Source organism: Enhydra lutris, unplaced genomic scaffold (genome assembly GCF_002288905.1).
Source record: "Enhydra lutris kenyoni isolate GAN:26980312 unplaced genomic scaffold, ASM228890v2 scaffoldscaffold51, whole genome shotgun sequence".
NCBI classification, from domain to species: domain Eukaryota; kingdom Metazoa; phylum Chordata; class Mammalia; order Carnivora; family Mustelidae; genus Enhydra; species Enhydra lutris.
Window position 1 is genome coordinate 13,774,056 of NW_019154135.1, and position 21,218 is coordinate 13,795,273.

General features: G+C 58.6%; 1 protein-coding gene across 1 annotated transcript in view; it reads left to right on the forward strand.

The window, feature by feature from the left end:
• LOC111157022 (glucokinase) overlaps positions 1 to 21,218 on the forward strand; it is a 30,775-nt gene that overhangs the window by 6,109 nt on the left and 3,448 nt on the right. Inside the window, exons 2-6 of the mRNA XM_022518222.1 lie at positions 17,898 to 18,060; positions 18,208 to 18,362; positions 19,294 to 19,413; positions 20,482 to 20,577; positions 20,733 to 20,832. Of these exons, the coding sequence (XP_022373930.1) occupies positions 17,898 to 18,060; positions 18,208 to 18,362; positions 19,294 to 19,413; positions 20,482 to 20,577; positions 20,733 to 20,832 (634 nt within the window). The remainder of the gene's footprint in view (positions 1 to 17,897; positions 18,061 to 18,207; positions 18,363 to 19,293; positions 19,414 to 20,481; positions 20,578 to 20,732; positions 20,833 to 21,218) is intronic.

A 21,218-nucleotide genomic window follows, 5' to 3' on the forward strand; every position in this document is an offset into this window, starting at 1 on the left:
TCCTCCCGCCCTGAGCCCGGGGTGTGCACGTGGACTCCGTGCCTGCACCACGCTTACTTGTCAGGAGGGCGCTGGGCAAACCCAAGCTGACCTGGGGAACCGCCTGCGTCCCCTCCACCCGGGCACTTGTGACCTCTTCTGTGTCCCCTGGCTCCTGGTGGTGGCGGCCCCAGCTTATGGTCTGGCGCCTGAGGGCTGTTCCTCACTCTGCCCGTGGGTCCGTGGACACCTTTCCTTCGACCACGTCTCTCTGCACACAAAGTGAATAACCACGTGCCGTGTCCAGAATGCTGACCCTCTGGAGGGTCTGTCCTCCCATGGTCCCCGGGGCCACCCCAGAGTGGGGCTCTTGCGCGTTTCCAGCTTGCACTGATGGTGAATGGACCTGGCCATGAGCCAGCAGGTGCCGGGTTCCGCACGCCTCCGGCAGCCGGGCACAGAGATCCCTGCTGCGAGGGACGCAGCTCTGAGCCCAGGGAGAGGCACGGGGCCTCTCTGCAAGGCACTAGGTGATGGCAGGTCTGTGACACCGTTCCTGCAGCTGACCTGAACTCCGATTCCAGACAAGCTGCCTCTGTCTAAGGGAGGACGCCCGCTGGGCCCCTGGTCTGATGACTCCGTGGGCCCCCTGGCACCCAGCTCGTGCCAGGTCGTTCTGACCACACGGGTGCTTGGTGTCCCGCAGTCGGCTGCCCCTTGTCCCCCAGGGCCCAGTGGCGTGCGGCTGTGGTTGGTTCTCTGCTGAGGTGCGTGGTCCTGTTCTGCTCTCTGAGGCTCCCCTCTCGGGCCCTGACCGCATTCTGCTCTGTGCCCCATCTCAGAGCAAACCTGCCGCTCACAGGGCCTCCCAGTTGCGGCCGGCTGTGGCATCATCGGGACCCAACGCAGACCCCTTTCTTGCTCTGGCTGTGCTTGAACCGTCGGCCTCTGTTCCGTCCGGCAAGGCAGCTGGGCCGCTGTTGACAAGTGCACAGTAGACGGCCTCCCCCATCTGAGGAGGCCATGCGACGAGGTGCACCTTCTCTGCTAACAGACGGTGGCACCTTCTCTGCTGACAGACGGTGGCACTTTGAAGTGATTGTCCCAGCGTGTCCCAGACCGCTGGGCCCCCCCAGACATCACTGCCATGGCGGGCCCCTGACCTCTGCTAGAGAGCATGGGTCGCCCCCACATACCCAGGCTCCTGTCCCTCTTGGCTCCGCTGTGTCCAGCCCCAGGCGTTATATGGCAACGCTGAGAGCCCAGGTCTCATGTGAGCGCAGCCCTCCTTGTTCTTCCTCCCTGAGGCGTCTGCTCTGGAAGGAGCTGCGTCCAAGGCAGCTGGAGTTGTCTGTGTGGCCTGCCGTCCTCCATCCTGGTCCCATCAGCCTGCGTGGGGACCAGACTGGAGACTTTCACGGTGACAGGCTGCGACCTGCCACTCTGAACCTTCAGGTCTCTAAGAAGGCAACAGTTTCTGTCATTCTTCTCAGGACCGATGCTTTTCTTCTGGCTGGTGGGTGTGTGCACCTGTGTGTGTGTGCAAGTGCGTGCATGGGGGTGAGCGCCTTGTGAGGGTGTGTGCATGCACGGGTGGGCGGGCGAGTGCGTGTGCACGTGTGAGGGGATGAGTGTGCATGTGAGGGTGTGTGCGCACGTGACTGTGCGTGCAGGGGTGCGCACGCGAGTGTGCGTGCAGGGGTGCGCGTGCAGCAGTTTCGGGGACTTGCACTTGGCCGTTCCTGTTACAAATCCTATAGGTCCACGGACCACGTGATGGTTCTTCCAGCAGCAGTAAATCCACTCCGGCCGCAGAGCTGGGACCTCCGAGGGGTCCAGGGAACGAGCAGAACTGGTGGGAGGCAGACGGAGGCCACCTCACCCCAACATGTCGCTGTGCTGACCGGGGGGCCACGATGGCCCTCCGAGACCCAGAGTCAGTGTCCGTTTTCATGGAACAGCCACCAGAATCTCTGAGTGTCACTCTTGCCCCAGCGTAGCCCACAACAGGCACACTCACTTCGGTGGATGTGACGCATTATCGTGGAGATTTTTGGGAACCCAAGGTGTGTGGCGATTCCGTTCAAGCAGGTCTCCTGGCAGCATTTTTCCCAACAGCACGTGCTCATATCACGTTTCCGGGTCACAGCCTAGTAATTGTCATGATATTCAAACTGTTTGGTGATTAACGTGTCCGTGCGGTGATCTGTGACCAGGGCTTCTCGACGTTCGTGTCGTAACTGTAAACTGTGCCCATGTAAGACGGCGAACCCGGTCCCCAACCGCGTTCTGCCCACTCCATCCACCGCCATTGCTCTCCCCCGCCTCGGGCCTCCCTGTTCCCTGAGACGTGAGACTGAAATGAGACCAATTAATTGCCCTACAGTGGCCCCTACTTGTACAAGGAAGAGGCAGGCGTCTCTCCTCTAACTCAGAAGCTAGAAACGAGGGGTACCTGGGTGGCTCAGTGGGTTAAAGTCTCTGCCTTTGGCTCAGGTCATGATCCCAGGGTCCTGGGATCGAGCCCTGAATTGGGCTCTCTGCTCAGCAGGGAGCCTGCTTCCTCCTCTCTCTCTGCCTGCCTCTCTGCCTACTTGTGACCTCTGTCTGTCAAATAAATTAATAAAATCTTAAAAAAAAAAAAAAAAGAAGCTAGAAATGATTGAGCTTAGTGAGGAAGGCGGGTCGAAAGCCGAGATCGTCCCTAAGCGAGGCCTTGTGCACCAAACTGTGTGCCAACTTGGGAAGGCAGAGAGGAGTTCTTGAAGGACCTCGCACATCCACTCCGGGAAGCACAGGGCTGGTGAGGAGCAGAACAGCCTGGGTCATCGGGATGGATGACCAAGCTGGCCACAGCACCCCTGGCCACCAAGGCCTCACCCAAAGCAAGGCCCCGACTTCCCGCGGTTCTGTGAAGGCAGAGAGAGGTAAGGAGGCTGCAGAGGAAAAGCTGGGAGCCCACAGAGGCGGGTTCATGCGGTTTAAGGAAAGAAGCATCTCACGGGGGAGCAGCTGGGGCTGATGGAGAAGCGACAGCAAGTCAGCAGATCTGGCCGAGTCAGGAAGGTGGCTACGTCCAGCAACAGATGCTCAGTGTAGATGGGACGGCCTTCTGCCGGGAGCGGATGCCGGCTAGGATTGTCACAGCCAGAGACGGGAGGTCAGTGTCTGGCTTCAACGCTCGAGGCACAGGCTGACTCCTGGAGGGGTGAATGCCGCTGGGACTTCAAGTTGAAGCCATTGTTTGTGGGCCGTTCCGACAGTCCTAGCTCCCTTAAAATCATGTCCAGTCCCGCTCCTGTGCTCTAGAAGTGGAACCGCAAAGCACATCTGTTGGCAACACGGCCGACTGCGTACTTCAGCCCACCATGGGAATCCACGCGCGGCTCGGGAAGAAAGGATTCCTTTCCAAACAGCAGCGCTCACTGACAAGGTAGCTGGTCACCTAACAGCTCTGTGGGACACGGACGTCAAGATGGATGTTGGCTTCGTGCCTGATGCGACGTGCATTCCACAGCCTGTGGCGCCGGGAGTCGCTCGGCCTTCCACATCTTATTATTCCGAAATATGGCTTGTAAGGCCGTCGCTAACCGCAGGCAGGAACTCCCCCGAGGTTATCTGGGAAAAGTACATCAAAAGCCTCCGGAAAGGATTCACCACTCTAGATACCATGGCAAACATTCATGATTTATGGCCAAAGGTCAAGATACCAGCATTCACAGGAATGTGCCGCAGTGACACATTGGAGGGAGCACCAGCACGAAAACCAGACAGCGCTCCAGACCACGGCCTCCACCATCCCTGAGCGCCAGTCCTGGACCATTTGCTGGCTCACTGCTGCCCTCTGCGTCCTCCTCTGGCCCCGCAGTGTGCCCCCCAACCAGCTCTCCAGCCCCGTTGGCTCCTGGCTTCAGGAGACAGACTCTGCAAGGCGACCGTCTCCTGACACTGGCTTTACATCCAGAGCCCTGAGCCTGCCATTTTTTCTTTTCAGTGCATCGTGCCTTATCAACAGCTCCTTGGCCACACAGTCCTTACGGCTGGTATCTCTCCCTGAGCCCTGGGTGCCCAACATCACGCGGGGGGCCTCCTCCCAGCAGCACCCACCCATACCAGCAGGGATGGGGGGCTGCCCCTGCGGGCCCCGCCCTCCAGTCACCCTGCTGCAGGCAGCCGCCTCCGCAGCCCTGCCTGATTTCTAGGACCATCCTGGCCCCGAGAAGGGAGGTCTGGGGTGGGGGGCTGTGATGAGGCTTCTGGGGCCCACTGTTTCATGAGGGAACATGGTCAGAGGAGGCCTGCACAGCGTGGGGCTGGATGAGACTGGGCCAGAGGTAGATTCCAGTCTGATCCCATGAGGAACTCTGGAGCCTGGACAGCATGGTGAGCGGTCCGTCCCGAGGCCGGCATGGACGTCGTGCCCTGTGCTAGTCAGTCGTCGGCTGGGGGTCCTGGGGAGGCAGGCCAGGGCCTCCAGCTTTGAGAAATAAAAGTTCAGAATGCCCAGCCACATCTGAATTCCGGAAAAACTAGAAAAGGTTCCCGTCTGTCCCCAAGATAGCGGGACACGGCACCTCCTCGGCCTACCCTAGGGGGCGCGACAGTCGCGGTGCTTCTGGATGGGGGGGCTTCGGCGGCTCCCAGCGCGGTGTGTTCCGGGAGGCGAGGCCGGCACGAAGCGCTCGCACCGGCCGGCCGGCATCCCGGAGGGCGCTGTGGGCTTCCTGACATCTGGAGACTTGAGTGGAATTCTCAGGCGGACGTCATTTTCTTCACTGGGAGCAAGTGGTGTGCGCTCCCGCTGTTGTAAAGATCTGCCCCGCACGTTTCCAAGGTGACTGCAAGGTCACGAGTGTGCTTCAGCAGCCGAGAGTAGGACACGTGTGTGGGGAGCCGTGTGCGCCCGCGACGGGCCGGCCGTGCTGTTCCCCCGGAGCGAGTCAGAGGGGAGAGCGGGGCACTGGCCTCGACCCTTAGACACAGCCCACACAGCCCGTTTCTAGTTCGGAGTGGGGGCGGCGTGTGCGGAGCTCCCACCAGACGTGGGCCGCATGGGCCGGACGATCAGGTCCCAGAAGTCTGGGTGGGAGGTGGGGGTCTGTTCCACTCACCATCTCCACTCAGGCCCCTTCCCCCGGACAGTTAGCTGCTGCCCGACTTCCCTCAGCCTGAGGCCGGTCCAGCTCCTGCCTCAGCCCCCCGGGGCTTTCTGGAGCCCGCCCGGTTTAAAGTAACCACCGGCCGTGCACCCCCATACCTTGCTCCTCATGTGCGACAGGGAGGAATGACTTGTGAGCCCCCGTCCTTCAGGATGCACCCGATACCGGCTACCGCAGAGCTCAGCTGCAGGGCCTGGGATCTCACGTAATAAACAGTCGGAGCCCGTGGCTCCCAACCCCGTACAGCCCAGCCCGATGCCAGCTCTGGGTGGGCCCCGCTGACGCTCCCACCACACCCTCACGGCTGCACGGTGTGGCCCAAGCGCAGCAACACCAACGGGCCTGGGAGGCTCCGAAGCAAGGAGGGCGGGACTTCTGCCCGCACATCTGCTCGAGGGCCACCCCCTTGGCCTTTCACAGAAGAGGGTGTGCAACAGTGAACACTGAGGCTGGGCGGTCCGTCCCCCAGGGCTGGGTGCACTGCCCCCTGACCCAGGTGGAACGGGGGTCTCTGCGCGAGAAGAAGGGGCAGGGGCTGTGGGGGCCAGAAAGAGCATCGCCCTCACCCCTACCCCCACCTGGGAGCACGGGCGGCCCAGGAGCATGCCCACCCTCTGGCCAGAGCCGAGGCTCGGGACACTGGGCCGATGGGACCAGACCCAGTCGCTGGGACGGCTCCCAGGTCGCTCTGGCCTCTAGCTGAGCAGTGCAAACCCTCTGGCGGCCAGGATGCCATCGGGTCCTCGGGCTCCGGGCAGATGCCGTCTCGCTCTCCTGGGCACACTACCTTGTAAGAGCCCAAGAAGGCTGCTTGTGGTGCTGCTCTCCGGGGGGCATTTGGCCGTGGCCCGGGGAAGGGGAAGCCGGGCGCAGACGCGTGCCATGCCTGGATCTCTTGGCCCGGTGGACCCAGATGGCTCTGGCTCTGGCAAAGCTGGACTGAGGTTGGGACACTGCACCGGTGGGGTGTCCTGGCTCACCTGACCCCTTTCAGGCCCAGCTCTGTCATCCTGGTAAGAGCAATCGTGCGGAACGGTGGGCTTTGTGAGGAGCAGGAGGGAGCAGCTCGGGTCTGCTTGATCCGTGCAGAAACAAGGTCTGTGGGAAGGAACTTGTCTGAGGCCAGGTCACTAGCCGTGAGGGACTGGAACAGTGCCTCCGAGGCAGGCTGGCTGTCCACCCCCCACCTACCTCCCGCCCCTCCCCCAGACCCGGGCTCCGTGGGCCTTGCTCGCTGCTCTTCCTCCTGCACCAGGGGTAGGAGGAAAAATCTCACAACTTCAACTGTACAGTCCAGGGAGTTTCGTCTGATGTAGACGTTTCCCTGACTGCCGTCCCCATCAAGGAAGAGAATCTTTCCATCTCCCAAAAGTCCCCTTGGCCCCACCTCCCTGCTATCAATCACCCCTCCCACACCCCGACCCTGGAAATCCCGGGTCTGCTTTCTGTCCCTTCGGTTTTGCTTCTTCTGTGTAAACGGAATAATTGAGAACTTCCTCATCTTGCCTTGGAAGAAACTGCCAAGGTGCTTTCCAGAGCAAGCTGTGCCCCTTTGTATTCCCACCGGCGATGTCTGAGGGCCCTGGTAGCTGCATATCCTCCTTGACTTGTGGTTTTGTCTGTCTTTAAATTTCATCCATTCTGGCCTGTGTGCAGGGGCATACCCTGTGGTTCGAATTTTCATTTCACTGACTGATTAATAATATATATATTTTTATATAATTTAGTATTCTTCAGTGAGTTTTTTAAAATTAGGTGTTGTCTTCTTGTTGAATTTCCAGAGATCTTTATATATTGTGGATACAAACCATTCAGTTAGACACTGTTTTGCCACAAGGTGAGAGTAACTCTACCAGGGTCCTATTAGGATCTTGGAAGCACGAACTGGGTTCACAGCCCTCTGCTCCCAACCCCTGCACGCTGGCAAGAACCCCTCGGCCATCATGGAGGCCTTCCTAAGCTGCTGCCCCAGCCAGCCCGTCCTGTCCCCTCTCCTCCAGAGGGAGGACGGCATAGTGAGTAGTAGGAGGCCTGGGTGACAGAACCTCGTGTTTGCAGGCTGCAGGAGGGATGGCGGACCTCTCTGGGGCTGGTGTCTGTGCCGCTCATTCCATGCATGGCTGTGACCGTCATGACTGTCCCCGCAGCCCTGTCCCTCCAGGGCTCTGCCTTGTGGCCTCCTTGCCTCTGGTCAATGTGCTGTCACCACAGACTGGTGAACACTCATCTGTGTCCCAGCACCAGATCCCTTGCACACAGCCCCTGCCCAACAGGTTTTGTCTACTTGTCAGCTCTATTAAGACCTGTCATGGGGGGGTGCCTGGGGGGCTCAGTCGGTGAGGCCTCTGCCTTCAGCTCAGGTCATGATCTCAGGGTCCTGGGATCGAGTTCCGCCTCAGGCTCCGTGCTTGGCGGGGGTTTGCTTTTCCCTCTGCCCGCTGCACCCTCCACCGGCTTGTGCCTCTTTTTCTCCCAAACAAAAACAAAAACAAAAACACCCAACCTGTCATGGGCCAGACCTTGCATCAGACATTTCCGCGTCTGTAGTTTTTAAAACTTGCTGGGTCTGGTGTTTCGTTAGGGGAAGGTTTTGACATCAGTTACGTTTCTTCTCCTTCTAATCCGCCTGGTCAGGCTTTTCTAGGTCTTCCTGAGTCAGTTCTGGTCATTTATATTCTTTTAAGAATCATCTGTTTTCTCCAGATTTTACAGGTGTATTGAAGCGAGTCTTCTGTATAATTGTAAAACTCTTCCAACTCCCGTTCTTGTCACTGAAGTTGTTCTTTGGTGCCTTTACCCTTGATCAGGTCAGCAAGTGTTTGCGGCTTTACTGTGCTTTTCCAAGAATTGGGTTTGGGGTTTGTCTGTCACGTTCGCCGTAGGCTTCCTTTGTACGTTTTCTGTATCCTGTGTTTCTGCTCTTACCATTATTGGTGCTTTAATTCTGATTTTCGTGAGGCTTACTTGGTTCTCTGAATGTGTGGGCATTCGGTACCCTGAGAAGCAAGCTGATTCTGTCCTTATTTTCTCTGTCTGTGCACGTGAGGGTAGGACAAGCTCCTCCAAGCCCCGCTCTGGCCGTCAGCCAGACGCTCGGTCCCCAGCGCACTCGCTCCCGGTTACTCATTTATAAAGGGTCACTAACCCCACCCAGATTGCCTGTTTCACCCAAAGGCTGTTTACAGCAGCCCCACTTGCTGCATGTGAGTTAGCTCAAGTCGCTTGAAATATGTGTTTCTCCGATTGCCTTTGACACTGCTGGTCCCTCTGTGGGGAACGTCCCTTTCTACCTGCCCCTTCTCCCTCACACACGGCGCTGTAGGAACGAGCCTCGGGAAGCCCCGTGCCGGGCGCCCGGAGCCCCGTCAGTGTCCTGCACGGCCCCAAAGACACCCTCCTCGGCCCACATGAGCTTGTGCTGCTTGCTCGCCGGTGTCTCCTGCCAGATCGAAGTCCCGGAGAACTAACCACGAGTCCCTCCCGTGACCTGGGACAGAGCTCAGGTACCCGGTAGGGTTAAATACACAAGGGTTTCAAGTCCCTTTCCAATCTCCGTTTTTGGTCGTTGACGCCATCCTTCTGGGGGCTAATTAGGGCATGCTTAATTGCTGTAACCAATGCACTGAAACAGGAACCGGGTCTGCTCTGCAGGGCTGCATTTCTCGCTCCTGTGACAGCTAAGAGAAGGTGTCAGCCAGCTGGTGGGGTCTCGCCTCTCCTCCTTGTCTTTGTGCAGCCCAGAGAGATGGGGGACAAGCCAGAAGAGCCGTTCTCTTCTAAAAGCCTGGACCCAGCAGGGGTGCACTGTTTCTGCCCACATTTCCAAATGCATCTCACTACAAGAACCGCCAGTCAGCCACACGCCTGGCTTTGTAGCCCGGGCGACCCGGGCCCACGACTGGCCATGTCTGCCACTGTCCACTCCTCCAGCCACCACGGGTCCGTGCACACCTTCCTTCCCTACACACAGAATGCACCCTAACTCCTCCCCAGAGGCAATGACCCCAGGTCCCACGCAGTCCCTGCACCAGCGGCAGGGGCAGGCATCTTTGTCTGTCCCTCCTCACTCGTGGGGGAGGCCGCCTGGGCTGCCCACAGCGAACATCCCCCCGGGGGGAAGGAACGATGAAGAACAGGGAAGGTCGTGCCCTGTGGGGACACGTGCCTCCACAGGACTCTGGGTCTTCCCTGCGGGGAGACTCAGCAACCCAGGCCACCCCCCACCTTGGGACATCCTTCTCCGACCCCCACATTCCACAAAAGCAAAACCTCTTCTTTCTGATAAAGTGTAAGGGCCCAAGGGTTATTCTGTGGCTCGAGACAACAAAGGCGTAGTCAGGCCACAGAACGCTGTCTGGGCTTCCGTGGTGGTCCCATCTGGGGGAGTCAGAGACACGCTCTTACAGTAAAAACAGACATAAAACAGAATCCACCACCGTAACCACATTTTACGTGTGCAAGGCAGTGGTGTGAGTGAACGTCATAATATTGTGCAACTATCACCGCTCTTCCCAAAACCTTCTCATTGTCCCAGGCAGAAGCTCAGTGACTCCCCATCCCTCCCCTCGCATTCCCCTGGGACCCACTGTTCTGTGTACGGTCACCATGAATTTGTCTCTCGTGACGTTTTGTCTAAGCGGAATCCTAGAAGAGCCATCCCTGTGTTGGGCTTAGGTCACTCCGCGTCATGTTGTTGTCCACATCTCGTGTGTCAGGATTTCATTGCTCTTCAGGGCGGAAGAGTGTCTCACTTTGTCTACGCACTCACCTGCTCACAGAGAGTGAGTTCGCTTCCTCCTGTGGCCATTGTAGATGTCGCGCTCTGGAATGCGGGCATGCGGGCGTCTGTCGAGTCCCTGGTTTGGGCTCCGTGGGGAATACACATAGGCGAGCAGTCTCTGGGTGCCACGGTCACGCTGCCCCTGACATGCTGATGATTTCCACAGCGGCTGGACCAGCCAGCATTCCCACCAGCAACATCTGTGGGTTTCCCTGTCCCCATAATCTCACCAACACTTCCTTTCGTTTTTAACCTAACCACCCTCAAAGGGTCGAAGTGGTAGTTCCCTGTGCTTTGGTCTTCATTTCCTGAGTGACTAGGGGTGTTGAGCATTTCCTCATGTGCTTCCTGTCTACTTGTCTGTCTTTGCAGAAATTCTCCTCCAGGAGCACCTGGGTGGCTCAGTCAGTTGGGCGTCTGCCTTCGGCTCAGGTCACGATCTTGGGGTCCTGGGATTGAGCCCCACATCAGGCTCCCTGCTCGGTGGGGAGCCTGCACCTCCCTCTCCCTCCCTCTGCTCATCCTCTCTCAAATAAATAAACAAAATCTTAAAAAAGGAGAGAGAGAGAGAGAGAGAATGAAATTCTGCTCAAATCCTTTGCCCATTTTTAAATTGGGTTGTTTGTCGTTGAGTTATGAGAGTTCCTATTAAACCCTGCACATCAGACCCTGGTCTGACTAAGATCTGCACAAGTTTTCTCCCACCGGGAAGACCCTGTGGGGGTCTTCTCACCCATCTGGTGACGTGTTTTCTTGTACAAGTTTTTAATTCTGGATTTAAAAACTGGATGAAGTCCCGTTTACCTCTTTTTGGTTTGGATGTCATGTTTAAGGAAAACCATTGTCAAACCCAAGACCATGAAGATTTACACTTACCTTTTCCTCTCAGATTTTAGAGTATGAGCTTCTTGAATGCGTACATTAATGTACTTCATCAAGCTTGGGATGTTGTTTCCCCATTATTTTTTCAAATACTTCTTCTGCCCCTTTACATCTCTCAGCGCCTGCCGGGACTCCCACAATACTCATGGTGCTCTGCTTGATGGCATCCCGCAGGCCTTTTGCCTTTCTGCCAGGCAGCCTGGGAAGTGCAGTGGCCTAACCTTCATGTTCATTGACTCTTTCTTCCACCTGTTCAAACCTGCGGTTGACCCTCCCCTAGCATTTTTTTTTTCAATTCCATTTCAGCTATGGTACTTTTCTGTTCCAGAATTTCTGTGTGGTACCTTCATATAATATCCACTTTCGCTGTCATTCTCTGTTCATACGTCATTCTCCTAACTCTTTTTAGATCTGAATTTGTGGTTTCCTTTAGCTCATCAAACACGTTTAATTTAATGTCTTTGATTAGTAATTCCAATGCTTGGGCTTCCTCAGGGAAAATTTCTATTAAATTTTTTACCTCCCGTGGATGAGCCATATTTTCCTCTTTCTTTGTGCACTTTGTAGTTTGGGGTTGTTGTTGAGAACTTGACATTTGACGCGTAGCAACTCCAGAAGTTGGGCTCTCCCCACCCGCACGAGGGCTGGATTCTTGCTTGCTGAGGGCGGCAGTTGTCCATTCGTATGGTGACTTTCCCAAGCACTTTTCTAAAGGTCTACACTTCCTGTATTTCTTTTTTTAATTTTTTATAATTAATTAATAATTTATAAAAATTAAATTTATAATTTAACGTTTTTCAAAGTATGTATTTTTTTTTAAGATTTTACTTATTTGACAGAGAGAGAGAGAGAGAAAGCAAGAGAGGGAACACAAACACGGGGAGTGGGACAGGGAGAAGCAGACTCCCCCCACTGAGCAGGGAGTCTGATGTGGGGCTCAATCCCAGGACCCTGGGATCATGACCTGAGCTTCAGGCAGACGCTTAACGACTGAGCCACCCAGTTGCCCCCAAAGTGTGTGTTTCTCACCTGTGGTCCCTGAAGAAGTTTCTTTTCTGATGTTTCTGTAGTCAGTCTCTGACCTGACAGAGAATTTCTTAAGTATCTGTATTAAAAAAAAAAAAAAAAGATACGAGAGAAAGAGAGAGAGAGAGAACATTTAACTGGCATTGTGTATCTCAGGTTGAAATAAAGGAAGCTATGCCCTGAGCCCTCAGGAGCCCAGAACACCAAAGAGCCCTGCCTCCCTCCAGCCAGCTGCTGTCTGGACGTGGGTGCTGTCCCCAGGGCCAAGACAGGGAGTAGGTGTGGGAATGGGTCTGTGCACACCGCTCACTCACAAGCCATCAGTCCCCACTCCTCCCCTCAAGCACTCCCCCCTGCTTGCTCTGTCTCACTGGGCTCCTCAGTTCCCACATCCTTTAGTCTGATCCTTTTTTCTAAGTAATAGCTGTTTTGCTGGAGGAACTAACCCTGGGATGTCCTGCTTCACTGTTTTCTGGGATGTTGCCCACATCATTCTCTTTTCAGACAATAAGCCACGCTGCTTTAGGGCAAGGCTGGCATTGAAGAGACAGGGCCAACTGCCTGTGTTGTTGGAGCCTCCAAAAAGGACCAGCAGGCACAGGCTGGGCGTCTGGCCTTAACCTGACATAGATCCCATGAACTGGAGGGCCCGTGCACTAAACTCTGACCCAGGCGCCGAAGCATCCTCCGGTAACAAAAATAGCTACGAGTTATCGAACAACTTGGATTGCCAAGATCTTATCTGCACTCTCTGCCAGATCCTTGCAACAGCCCCGCGAGGGAGGCACACTGTTACCTCCACTTGACTGACAGGGAAACCGAAGTGTGGAAAATTAGGACTTGCCCAAGCTCTACAGGCAGCAAACGGCAGTCCGTCTTCAGACTCTGGGCTGGTGGCCTCATGCTCTTGTCCTACCCTAGCGGTATCTCGCCTCCGCCACACGGTGTCCTGGATGATCCCTTCACTCTGCCTCCCCCTCCCCAGCCAAGATGCAGGGTACTCCCTCTCCCCTCACTCTTACTCTACCCCTGGCCCTCCCTTGGCTCTGGTCTTGGGACTTTAGCCCTGACAACTGGCCCCAGGCCTCCAGCGCCACACTGGGCAATGCAGACCTTGGTGGACATGACCCCTCCCCCCCCCCCCCGCCCCGTCCCCCCAAACCCGGGTCTCTGAACACTCCTAGCCTGGAAGCAGCTCCAGAGGCTCTTTCTTGACCCCTGTGTGTGCTTGGCCCTGTAGGAGCCCCCCGTCTAATGCGGAAGACTGACTCACGAGCACACCCAAAGTCAGGCCGACCTGGGGAGGAACCCCAGCCACGTCACGCACAGCTGTGGGATCTCTGAAGCCCTTCACTGCCGCGGGCCTCCATTTCCCCATAGCAAACAACAACCCTAAGCTCCCAGGTCAGCTACGATTCCACATCAAGCGGCAGGCTTGGCAGGCCGTGTGTGGAGGCCGCTGGCTGCCCATCATCGTGACCCCACTATGCTCTGCCGTCTCTAGGCTGACTTCCTCCTTGCCTCTGTGCCTGACATGCTGGCCACACTGCCTGACACCGTCCTACTCCCAGGTCCCTGGCCCCCCTCCCACGGGGCACGCCAGTCTACCCTGCAGTGAACAAACACTTGCAACACGGTGCTGACCTCTCAGCTCCATTGCATCAGTGTGGGGCAGTGCTGCACGGGGCCCAGCTGGCACTGAGGGCCCCCAGGCCTGGGAGGGGTGGGGCTGGCATGCTGGGCTCTCTGGCTCCCGGGCCCCATTTTCTATCCCACCGGAATACGAGGTCTGGAAATTTCCAGCTTAACTGTGAACCTCTGTCCTTCAGAGTCTGGGCCTCAGAGCTTCTGGGCAGAAATGGCCGATGAGGCGTAATGTTTCTGCTTCGTTAACTTTACTTATTTCTCAGGACACTGGAGTGGCTCAGTCGGTTGAGCGTCTGAGCCTTGGTTTTGGCTCAGGTCATGCTCTCAGGATTGTGAGATGGAGCCCCGCATGAGGCTCCGTGCTCAGCGTGAAGTCTGCTTGGGAATCTTTTTCTCCCTCTCCCTCTGTCCCTCCCCCTGCTCGTGTGCTCCCCCCTCCCAAGATAAACAGATTTTTAAAAATATATATTTCTCTGTCACACATTCATTGCAGAAAAACAGGAAATACAGATAAGCAAAAAGGAAAATAAAAGCACTTCTCTTTCCACCATCAGGATAATTACTTTACCATTTTGCCCTATTTCCTCCCGCGTGAACTAGATGTAGCACACGTCTATATGACAGAAATGGATCATGTCTATTTCCGAACCATTTCCCCACCGTTCAGACACCACCTCGGAACTTCTTGGCTCAAGACAACAGCTTTTATGCTTTTAGTTTCCGTAGGTCAGGAGTCCAGGAGTGTTTCTGCTTCGGGGTTCTGGCTCAGGGTCTCACGAGGGGGCAGCCTAGGGGCTCTGTCATCTGAAGGCTCGGCTGGGGCGGGTGGGGCTTCTCTCATGGTGGTTCCCTCACCTGCCTGGCAAGCTGAAGCTGAACCACTGGCTGGAGGCCTCAGTTCTTCTCAGTCGGCCTCCCCATAGGACCTGACTGTCCTCATGCCGTCTTCCCTCCGCGTGAAGAATCCCAAGAGAGCAAGGTGGAAACCACCTAGCCTCAAAAGTCACACTCTGTCATTCCTGCAGGATCCTGTGAGTCACACAGGCCTCCTCAGCATCTGGGGACCACATGGGGCGCAAGTACCAGCAGTGGGACTCACTGGAGGCCCTGATGGAGGGCGGCCACCACATTCTCTCTGACAGTATGTCAGGGACAACTTTCCATGCCAGTGGATCGATCTTATTGCTTTTAATGACTCATAAATGTAGCATAATTTATTGAACTGAGTCCCGGCAGCTGGATGGAAGGCTTATGTGCCATTTTTTCTTCCCGGAATCTCCACCACTGAACTTGTCAGATTATTTCCTAGAGGTAAATGAAGAAGAAAATGAAATTGTGCTTGCTGACCTAGTTTCATGAGCAGCCAAGGGCTGAGAAGACCGGTGGGAACACAGAGCGAGGTCCCTGGGATCCTGCTCTCTCTCCCCATCAGATGGGGAGCTCACTATTTACCGAAACATCCCAGGGCAAACATCCTAGGGCCTGGGGAAAGGGCTCTGGGGAAGGATGCTTGCTGGTCACAGTGCAAGGTAGGGAGGCCAGCAGGAGACCAACCAATGAGAAAGGGGCCTGTGTGCCCCAGCCCTTGTCCTCTCCAGCCTCCCAGAGGAGAGGCTGGAGGTTTCTGAGCCTCTTCTCAGGTGCTGTGTGCTCGCTCCAGGAGAAGGGCGGCTGCTTCTTAGACTGGCTGGTCCAGAAGGATCCCCACCACCCTACCCCCAATCCAAACCCAGGACAAGACCCATCATGGCACACATCGGAAAAACGGTGGCTCAGAGCCAGATGCTGGTGGGTCAGTGACCTGTCACAGTGGGTTTGGTGAAGTTGCTTTTGCTCTATTTTAGGAAGGGATCGATCGTGTCAAGGGCTTTCTCTGGGGTGACTACCCTGGCCATTGGCGGGAGAGTCTGGCACTCTGTCAGTCCACAGTCCGTACCCGAACCCCTCACGAGCTCCTGCTAATTTTAGCAGGGCCTCACAGGTGCCAGCATGTCCCTGTGACAAGTTCACTCCCACGGGGGCTGGGTCAGGGGTGGGGGACGCTGCGTGCTGTCCAGCATCCAGAGTGAGCGCTTGCCTGGGCCTCTACTGCCCAAAACCCAGGAATGACCTCCGGACATTTAGAGGCAGGTTTTGATGATTTAGTCTAGAAGCCCTGACAAGCATTTTTCACCTGGGGGTGGCCCTGGGCTGGGGCACAGCCATCAGGGCAGCGTCCCACACCCCTCAGTTTCAAAAACTCCTTCTTTTCTTCCCCGCCCCTCCCCAGTCCCTTGCTCAGCTCTCACTGGCCCAAATGAGGTATTAAGTACCCCCCCCCATTAATCCCGAGGCCTCATCGGCCCAAGGGACACACCCACGGGAGACGGGAGGGTGGGGGCAGAGCGGGGTAGGAGGGCAGCCTGGGTCTTTCCCGGCCTCCCCCAGATCTGCTGGGGGTTCCCTTGGCAGCCTGCAGGCCAGCCCATCCGGTGCGCCGCCCTCCACTGCGCTTTCCTGCCCCAGCTCCTCCGCGGACTGGAGGCAGGTAGACTCGTTCTGTCCCCTCCCCAGAACCTCCGGCACCGGTCCGAAGGCACCAACCCGCAGAGCGGGTGCAGAGAGCATGGGCATCGCCCCCGGTCTTGGCCCCGCTGCCCTGGTCAGCCCTGACCCCGCGCAGGTCCCCTTTGCCCTTCACCCCGCCGGACCCGGTGGCAGCGAGTGCGCATTTCAGCGGCTGAGGGCTGGCACTCTTTGCAGGAGCCCCGGGAGGCCTGCCGAAGGCAGTTGTGACGAGGGGCCCTCACTTGCCCAGGGGGCCTCGGGCTCTAGGCTGCAGCCTAGCCGTGCACCTCAGCAGACAGGGGTGTCCCCACCTCCCCCGATACCTACCTCGTGGCCCCTCAGAGAGATGGCGACGGATGCCCAGACAGCCTCGAGTCTGGTAGGGACCATCCCAGGGCAGGGCACTATGCTTCCTCCCGGTACACGGGGCGCTCGGTTTGGCGCTGGAGCCCTGGAAGGAGGCATCCAGGCTAAGGGGCAGCGGTGCCGGTCCCCGACCCCCTCCCCATGGCCCCCTCCTGACACCCACGGTATAGACTCTCCAAAAGGGGTCTGCAGGGATGGCGCCTTCTAGGGAACTTGCTCGCGGGGCTGCCAAGGCCAGACTGTCCCGAGCTCGGGCCTCACAGGCCCTCTGCCCCTTGGTACCCATCTCCCCTCGGCTAACGGTCGTCTACATGCACTGAGACCAGGCTCCCGGTTTGCCCGCCCCACCCACCCCACTTCAGGGAGTGGAACCTCTCTGGGGGCCCAGGCATCCGTGTGTACACAGTCCTTAAGGCCCCGGGCCTGGACGCGGTCATCCAGTATCCAGGTTGGAAGCAGTGGGAGGGGTCAGGCTATTTGGATGGGGATGATGGGGACGGCATCGGTAGCACACCTGCTCGCTGAATACAGCATTCATTGCTTTGGGACGTCCTCCCCGGGACTCAGAGAAGAAGGCAGGATACTTAGGGGTGCCCCTTCGTAACAGATGAGGACACTGAGGGGAAGGCCTGAAGGTGCTTTCTGCCCCAGCACAGTCCCGGGCGGCCGGCCTGTATGGAGTCGTGGGCCCCTGAGGACCAGGGGATGAGGTCCCTGTGCAAACGCTGGGAGGACCTGTGGGTTCCAGTGCCTGTCCCAGCGTTGCGGGGCCAGTGTGAGCCTGTCGTGGGTCCAGCGGCAGCCTGACTCTGAGGCTTCTGGGAACCCAGATGGCTGTGGACATACAGTGGGTGACCCTGGGGCTGTTGCCCACATGTTCCTGGAGTAAAGGATGCCCAGTCCAGGAGAACCAGGTGGGGGAGCCCCTATGTCAGGGAGCACTGGGCAGCCTGCCTGGAACCTGGGGGAGACAATCAGGCAAGAGAACCCCGCCCATCTTTGGATGTAGCCATGAGCCCCAACGATGTGTCCTGTGACCTCCTGGCAAGTGGGGGTGGGGAGGGGTTATGGGAAGAAGGGGGGAATAGGCTCTGAGCTTTGTTCCCCCAAGGCCCGGCTGGGGGGAGGGGGGCAGGGAACTTCTCAGGGCTACTGGGGCAGCACCCTGCCCTCCCAGGCCACCCAGGCAGGTTCTTCAGGCCGGCTCGACTGGCAGCGGCATGACACTCCCAGGAGACTTCTGTGGCCGGCCTCAGGCCCTGCTGGGAGGGGCTGCGCATCTGCCGCTGCCCCTCCCCGTCCAGCATGCCTCGGGCCACACGTGATTTGGGGCTGCCCTTGGAGCTCTGCCATTCTAGGTTTTCGGCTGGTTCACGGGGAATTCGAACAGAGGGGTCATCTCGGACCCAGGGCCAGGGTGCAAAGGAGACCCCGGTGTGCGTGGGGCCCCGTGAGTCGGGGCGTCCAGGCCCCGGCCCCACGTGGCTGCCGCCCCGCCCCGCCCCCCACAGGCCGAGCAGATCCTGGCGGACTTCCAGCTGCAGGAGGCGGACCTGAAGAAGGTGATGCGGCGGATGCAGACGGAGATGGCGCGGGGCCTGCGGCTGCGGACCCACGAGGAGGCCAGCGTGAAGATGCTGCCCACCTACGTGCGCTCCACCCCGGAGGGCTCAGGTTGGCCGGCGGCGGGCAGGGAGGGCCCCGGGCCTTGCTTACGGCTCGGACCTCTGATGCCCCTACTCCCTCTCTCCTTCTCTCCCTGGACTTGGGGTCCTGCCGGCCAGAGCCCCAAGGCTGATGCCCGTCTCCCTGTGGCTGCAGAAGTCGGGGACTTCCTCTCCCTGGACCTGGGCGGCACCAACTTCAGGGTGATGCTGGTGAAGGTGGGGGAGGGCGCGGAGGGGCAGTGGAGCGTGACGACCAAGCATCAGATGTACTCCATCCCCGAGGACGCCATGACCGGCACCGCGGAGATGGTGAGCAGCCGGGCTGGGGCTGGGGGCCGGGGGCTGCGGGCCGGGGGGCCGGGGTCAAGTCCGCACAGGATCTCTGAGCTCGCCAGTCCTGGTGGGAGGGCCCACCTATCTACCAGGGCCAGGGGCACCCATGGGCAGCACAGCCAACCAGCCTCAGAGGGCCCAGGGAGGCAGCTGGCCCCAGCAGGTCACCTCCCTGCTCCGTTTCCCAGAAGGCTCAGACATGTGACAGGGCGGCGGAGAGAACGTGCTGGTCCAAGCAGCCCGTGCGCCGACTTCTCCCCGTGTGCCCCCCACCTGCCACCAGCAGGGACACCAAGTGGGGTGACTGCGGTCATAATGCTGCCCAGGCGGGAATGCTACCCTGCCCGTGGGGAGGGCTCAGGAGAGGGTACAGAGGTACAGAAGTACCATGACCCGGGGAGTGGGCAGAGGCAGAACCCATCCCCTGGGGACCAGGGTTTCAAGGCAGGCGTCCCGGGGCGGCCACACCCCTGCATGCGGTCAGACTGGCCATGAAGCGGCAGGGCTGGTGTGGACGGTGTGGCCAAGTGGGGAGCGTGGACGATCAGCAGGGCGCGGAGGAGTACCCGGGGCTGGGGCCAGGCCCACAGGAGCAGGGTAGAGGCCAGTCCCCAGCAGGACCGGGCGTGGGCAGCCGGGACACTTGGAGGCAGCGAAGGCCACTCTGGGTGGTAGAGACAGAAATCCGGGAAGAGACAGCCACAGCTGTGCCTCTGTCCTAAGTCTGTGGCTGGACGTCACAGGGCCCAGTGGGAGGGACAGGCCGACAGCGCACAGCTTGGCTGGGGACCAGGCCGGTCCTGGAGTCGCACTGTCCCGGGGGAGCGGAGGGCAGGCGGGGAGGCCGTGCTCTCCGGGGCCCACATGGGCGCTGCGGCCAACGGCCTGCTCGGGGCCTGTCTCCCAGCTGTTCGACTACATCTCCGAGTGCATCTCCGACTTCCTGGACAAACATCAGATGAAGCACAAGAAACTGCCCTTGGGCTTCACGTTCTCCTTCCCCGTGAGGCATGAAGACATCGACAAGGTGGGGCCAGGTCGGGGGTGCGGGGGGTGGACGCGTTCCCCAGAGAAAGACGCACTGGGAACTCCCCGAGGCTTCAGATGCAGCCCCGTGTTGGGAAAGAGCTTCGCCCTCAACCCGTGGCTCTGTCACTGGCCTGTTGTGCGACTTTGGGGAACAGATCCGGCTGGTTCTGTTTGCCTGAACCAAAGAGCCCCTGAGGCCAGCAGAATTGTCCCCTGCTGCAGATTGGGCACAGGCGAGCGAGCGGGAGGAGGGCGCTGGCAGGCAGCACAGCTGTGTGACGCTGGGCCACCAGCGTGGGCGGCAGGACTGGGCTGGGCCAAGGCTCCACCCGCCACCGTCCTCCCCCCCACAGACACACACACACACACACACACACACACACACACGCGCGCGCGCGCGCACACACGTGCACATTATCCACGCACACGACATGCAGAAGTCAGCCGCACACGCACCTGTACGCACACACGGGTCAATCACATATACACGTCTACCCATCACGTCTACATGTAAGGACACATGCAGACACGTGTGTGCACCATACACGCATGTGCACACGCCAAGGCCATGTGTGTACGCAATGAGCGCACACACACACATGCGTTTATGCGTGTACACACATCAGTTACACACATGTGTGAATTACACACACACGTCTATGCACATCAACTGTGAACGCACACGACACACACACGACCTCTCGGAGAGACAGCCAGTGCAGGGCTCCTTGGTTCTCCACGGCCGGGCCACACAGTGCACGAAGGGCAGCAGGGGCTGGCCGTGCAGGGGCCCAGGGAGACCCTCCAGAAAGGGGTGACGCCACTGTGCCTTACTGTCTTCCCCTTGGGTGTACTGCAGGGGAGGGACCCCAGCCTTATACAGGCGGCTGTCCAGACCTCGTCCTCACTCTGGGTGATGCCCCGGGCTTTCCCCTGGAACCGCTCACGTGGGCTGGAGGCCAGCCCTGCAGGAACAGACGTATTCAGACAGAGTCGCCTCCGCCACTTCTCAAAGCCACAGTCCAGCTGAGCGGGGCGCCTCACCCTGCCCCTCCTCTCCCCTCAGGGCATCCTCCTCAATTGGACCAAGGGCTTCAAGGCCTCCGGAGCAGAAGGGAACAACATCGTGGGGCTCCTCCGTGACGCCATCAAACGGAGAGGGGTGAGGCACCCCATGACCGCCCTCAGAACCCCCCTCCCCTCTAGTCACGACGCCAGGGACAGCCTCCTGGGCGACTCTCCCCCCGCCGGACGAGCCTGGAGCAGCCCGAGCCAACACCCCAGCCCGATCACTGTTGCCTCTGGGCCTCTTGGCAGGACTTCGAAATGGACGTGGTAGCGATGGTCAACGACACAGTGGCCACCATGATCTCCTGCTACTACGAAGACCGCCGGTGTGAGGTCGGCATGATTGTGGGTAAGGACTCACGCGCGGCTCTGTCGGGGGCTGGCAGCACACAGCCTCGGCCCACCTTCATCCCCGGCCCTGAGGCGTGAGGGCCGAAAGTCCTGAGCCATGGGCGATGGTCAGAGCAGGGCTCCAGTGCCAGGTGTGGACGGCATAGGGGGCAGGATGTGGGGTGGTCTTGGGGAGAGGCGGGGGTGTCCTGACTGTGGCTAGTATATCGAACACTCACAAGTCCCGGCATCAGAGGACACCCTGGCTAAGGTCTGTGGGGCCCATCGAGATTTAACTACATTCCCCTCGCTGGTAAATTGACCAAACCGACAGATGTGTCCCCGTGGAAGAGGACAAGCATAGGTGACATCGTCCCCTCCTAGACGGTCTTCCTGTCCCCGTCC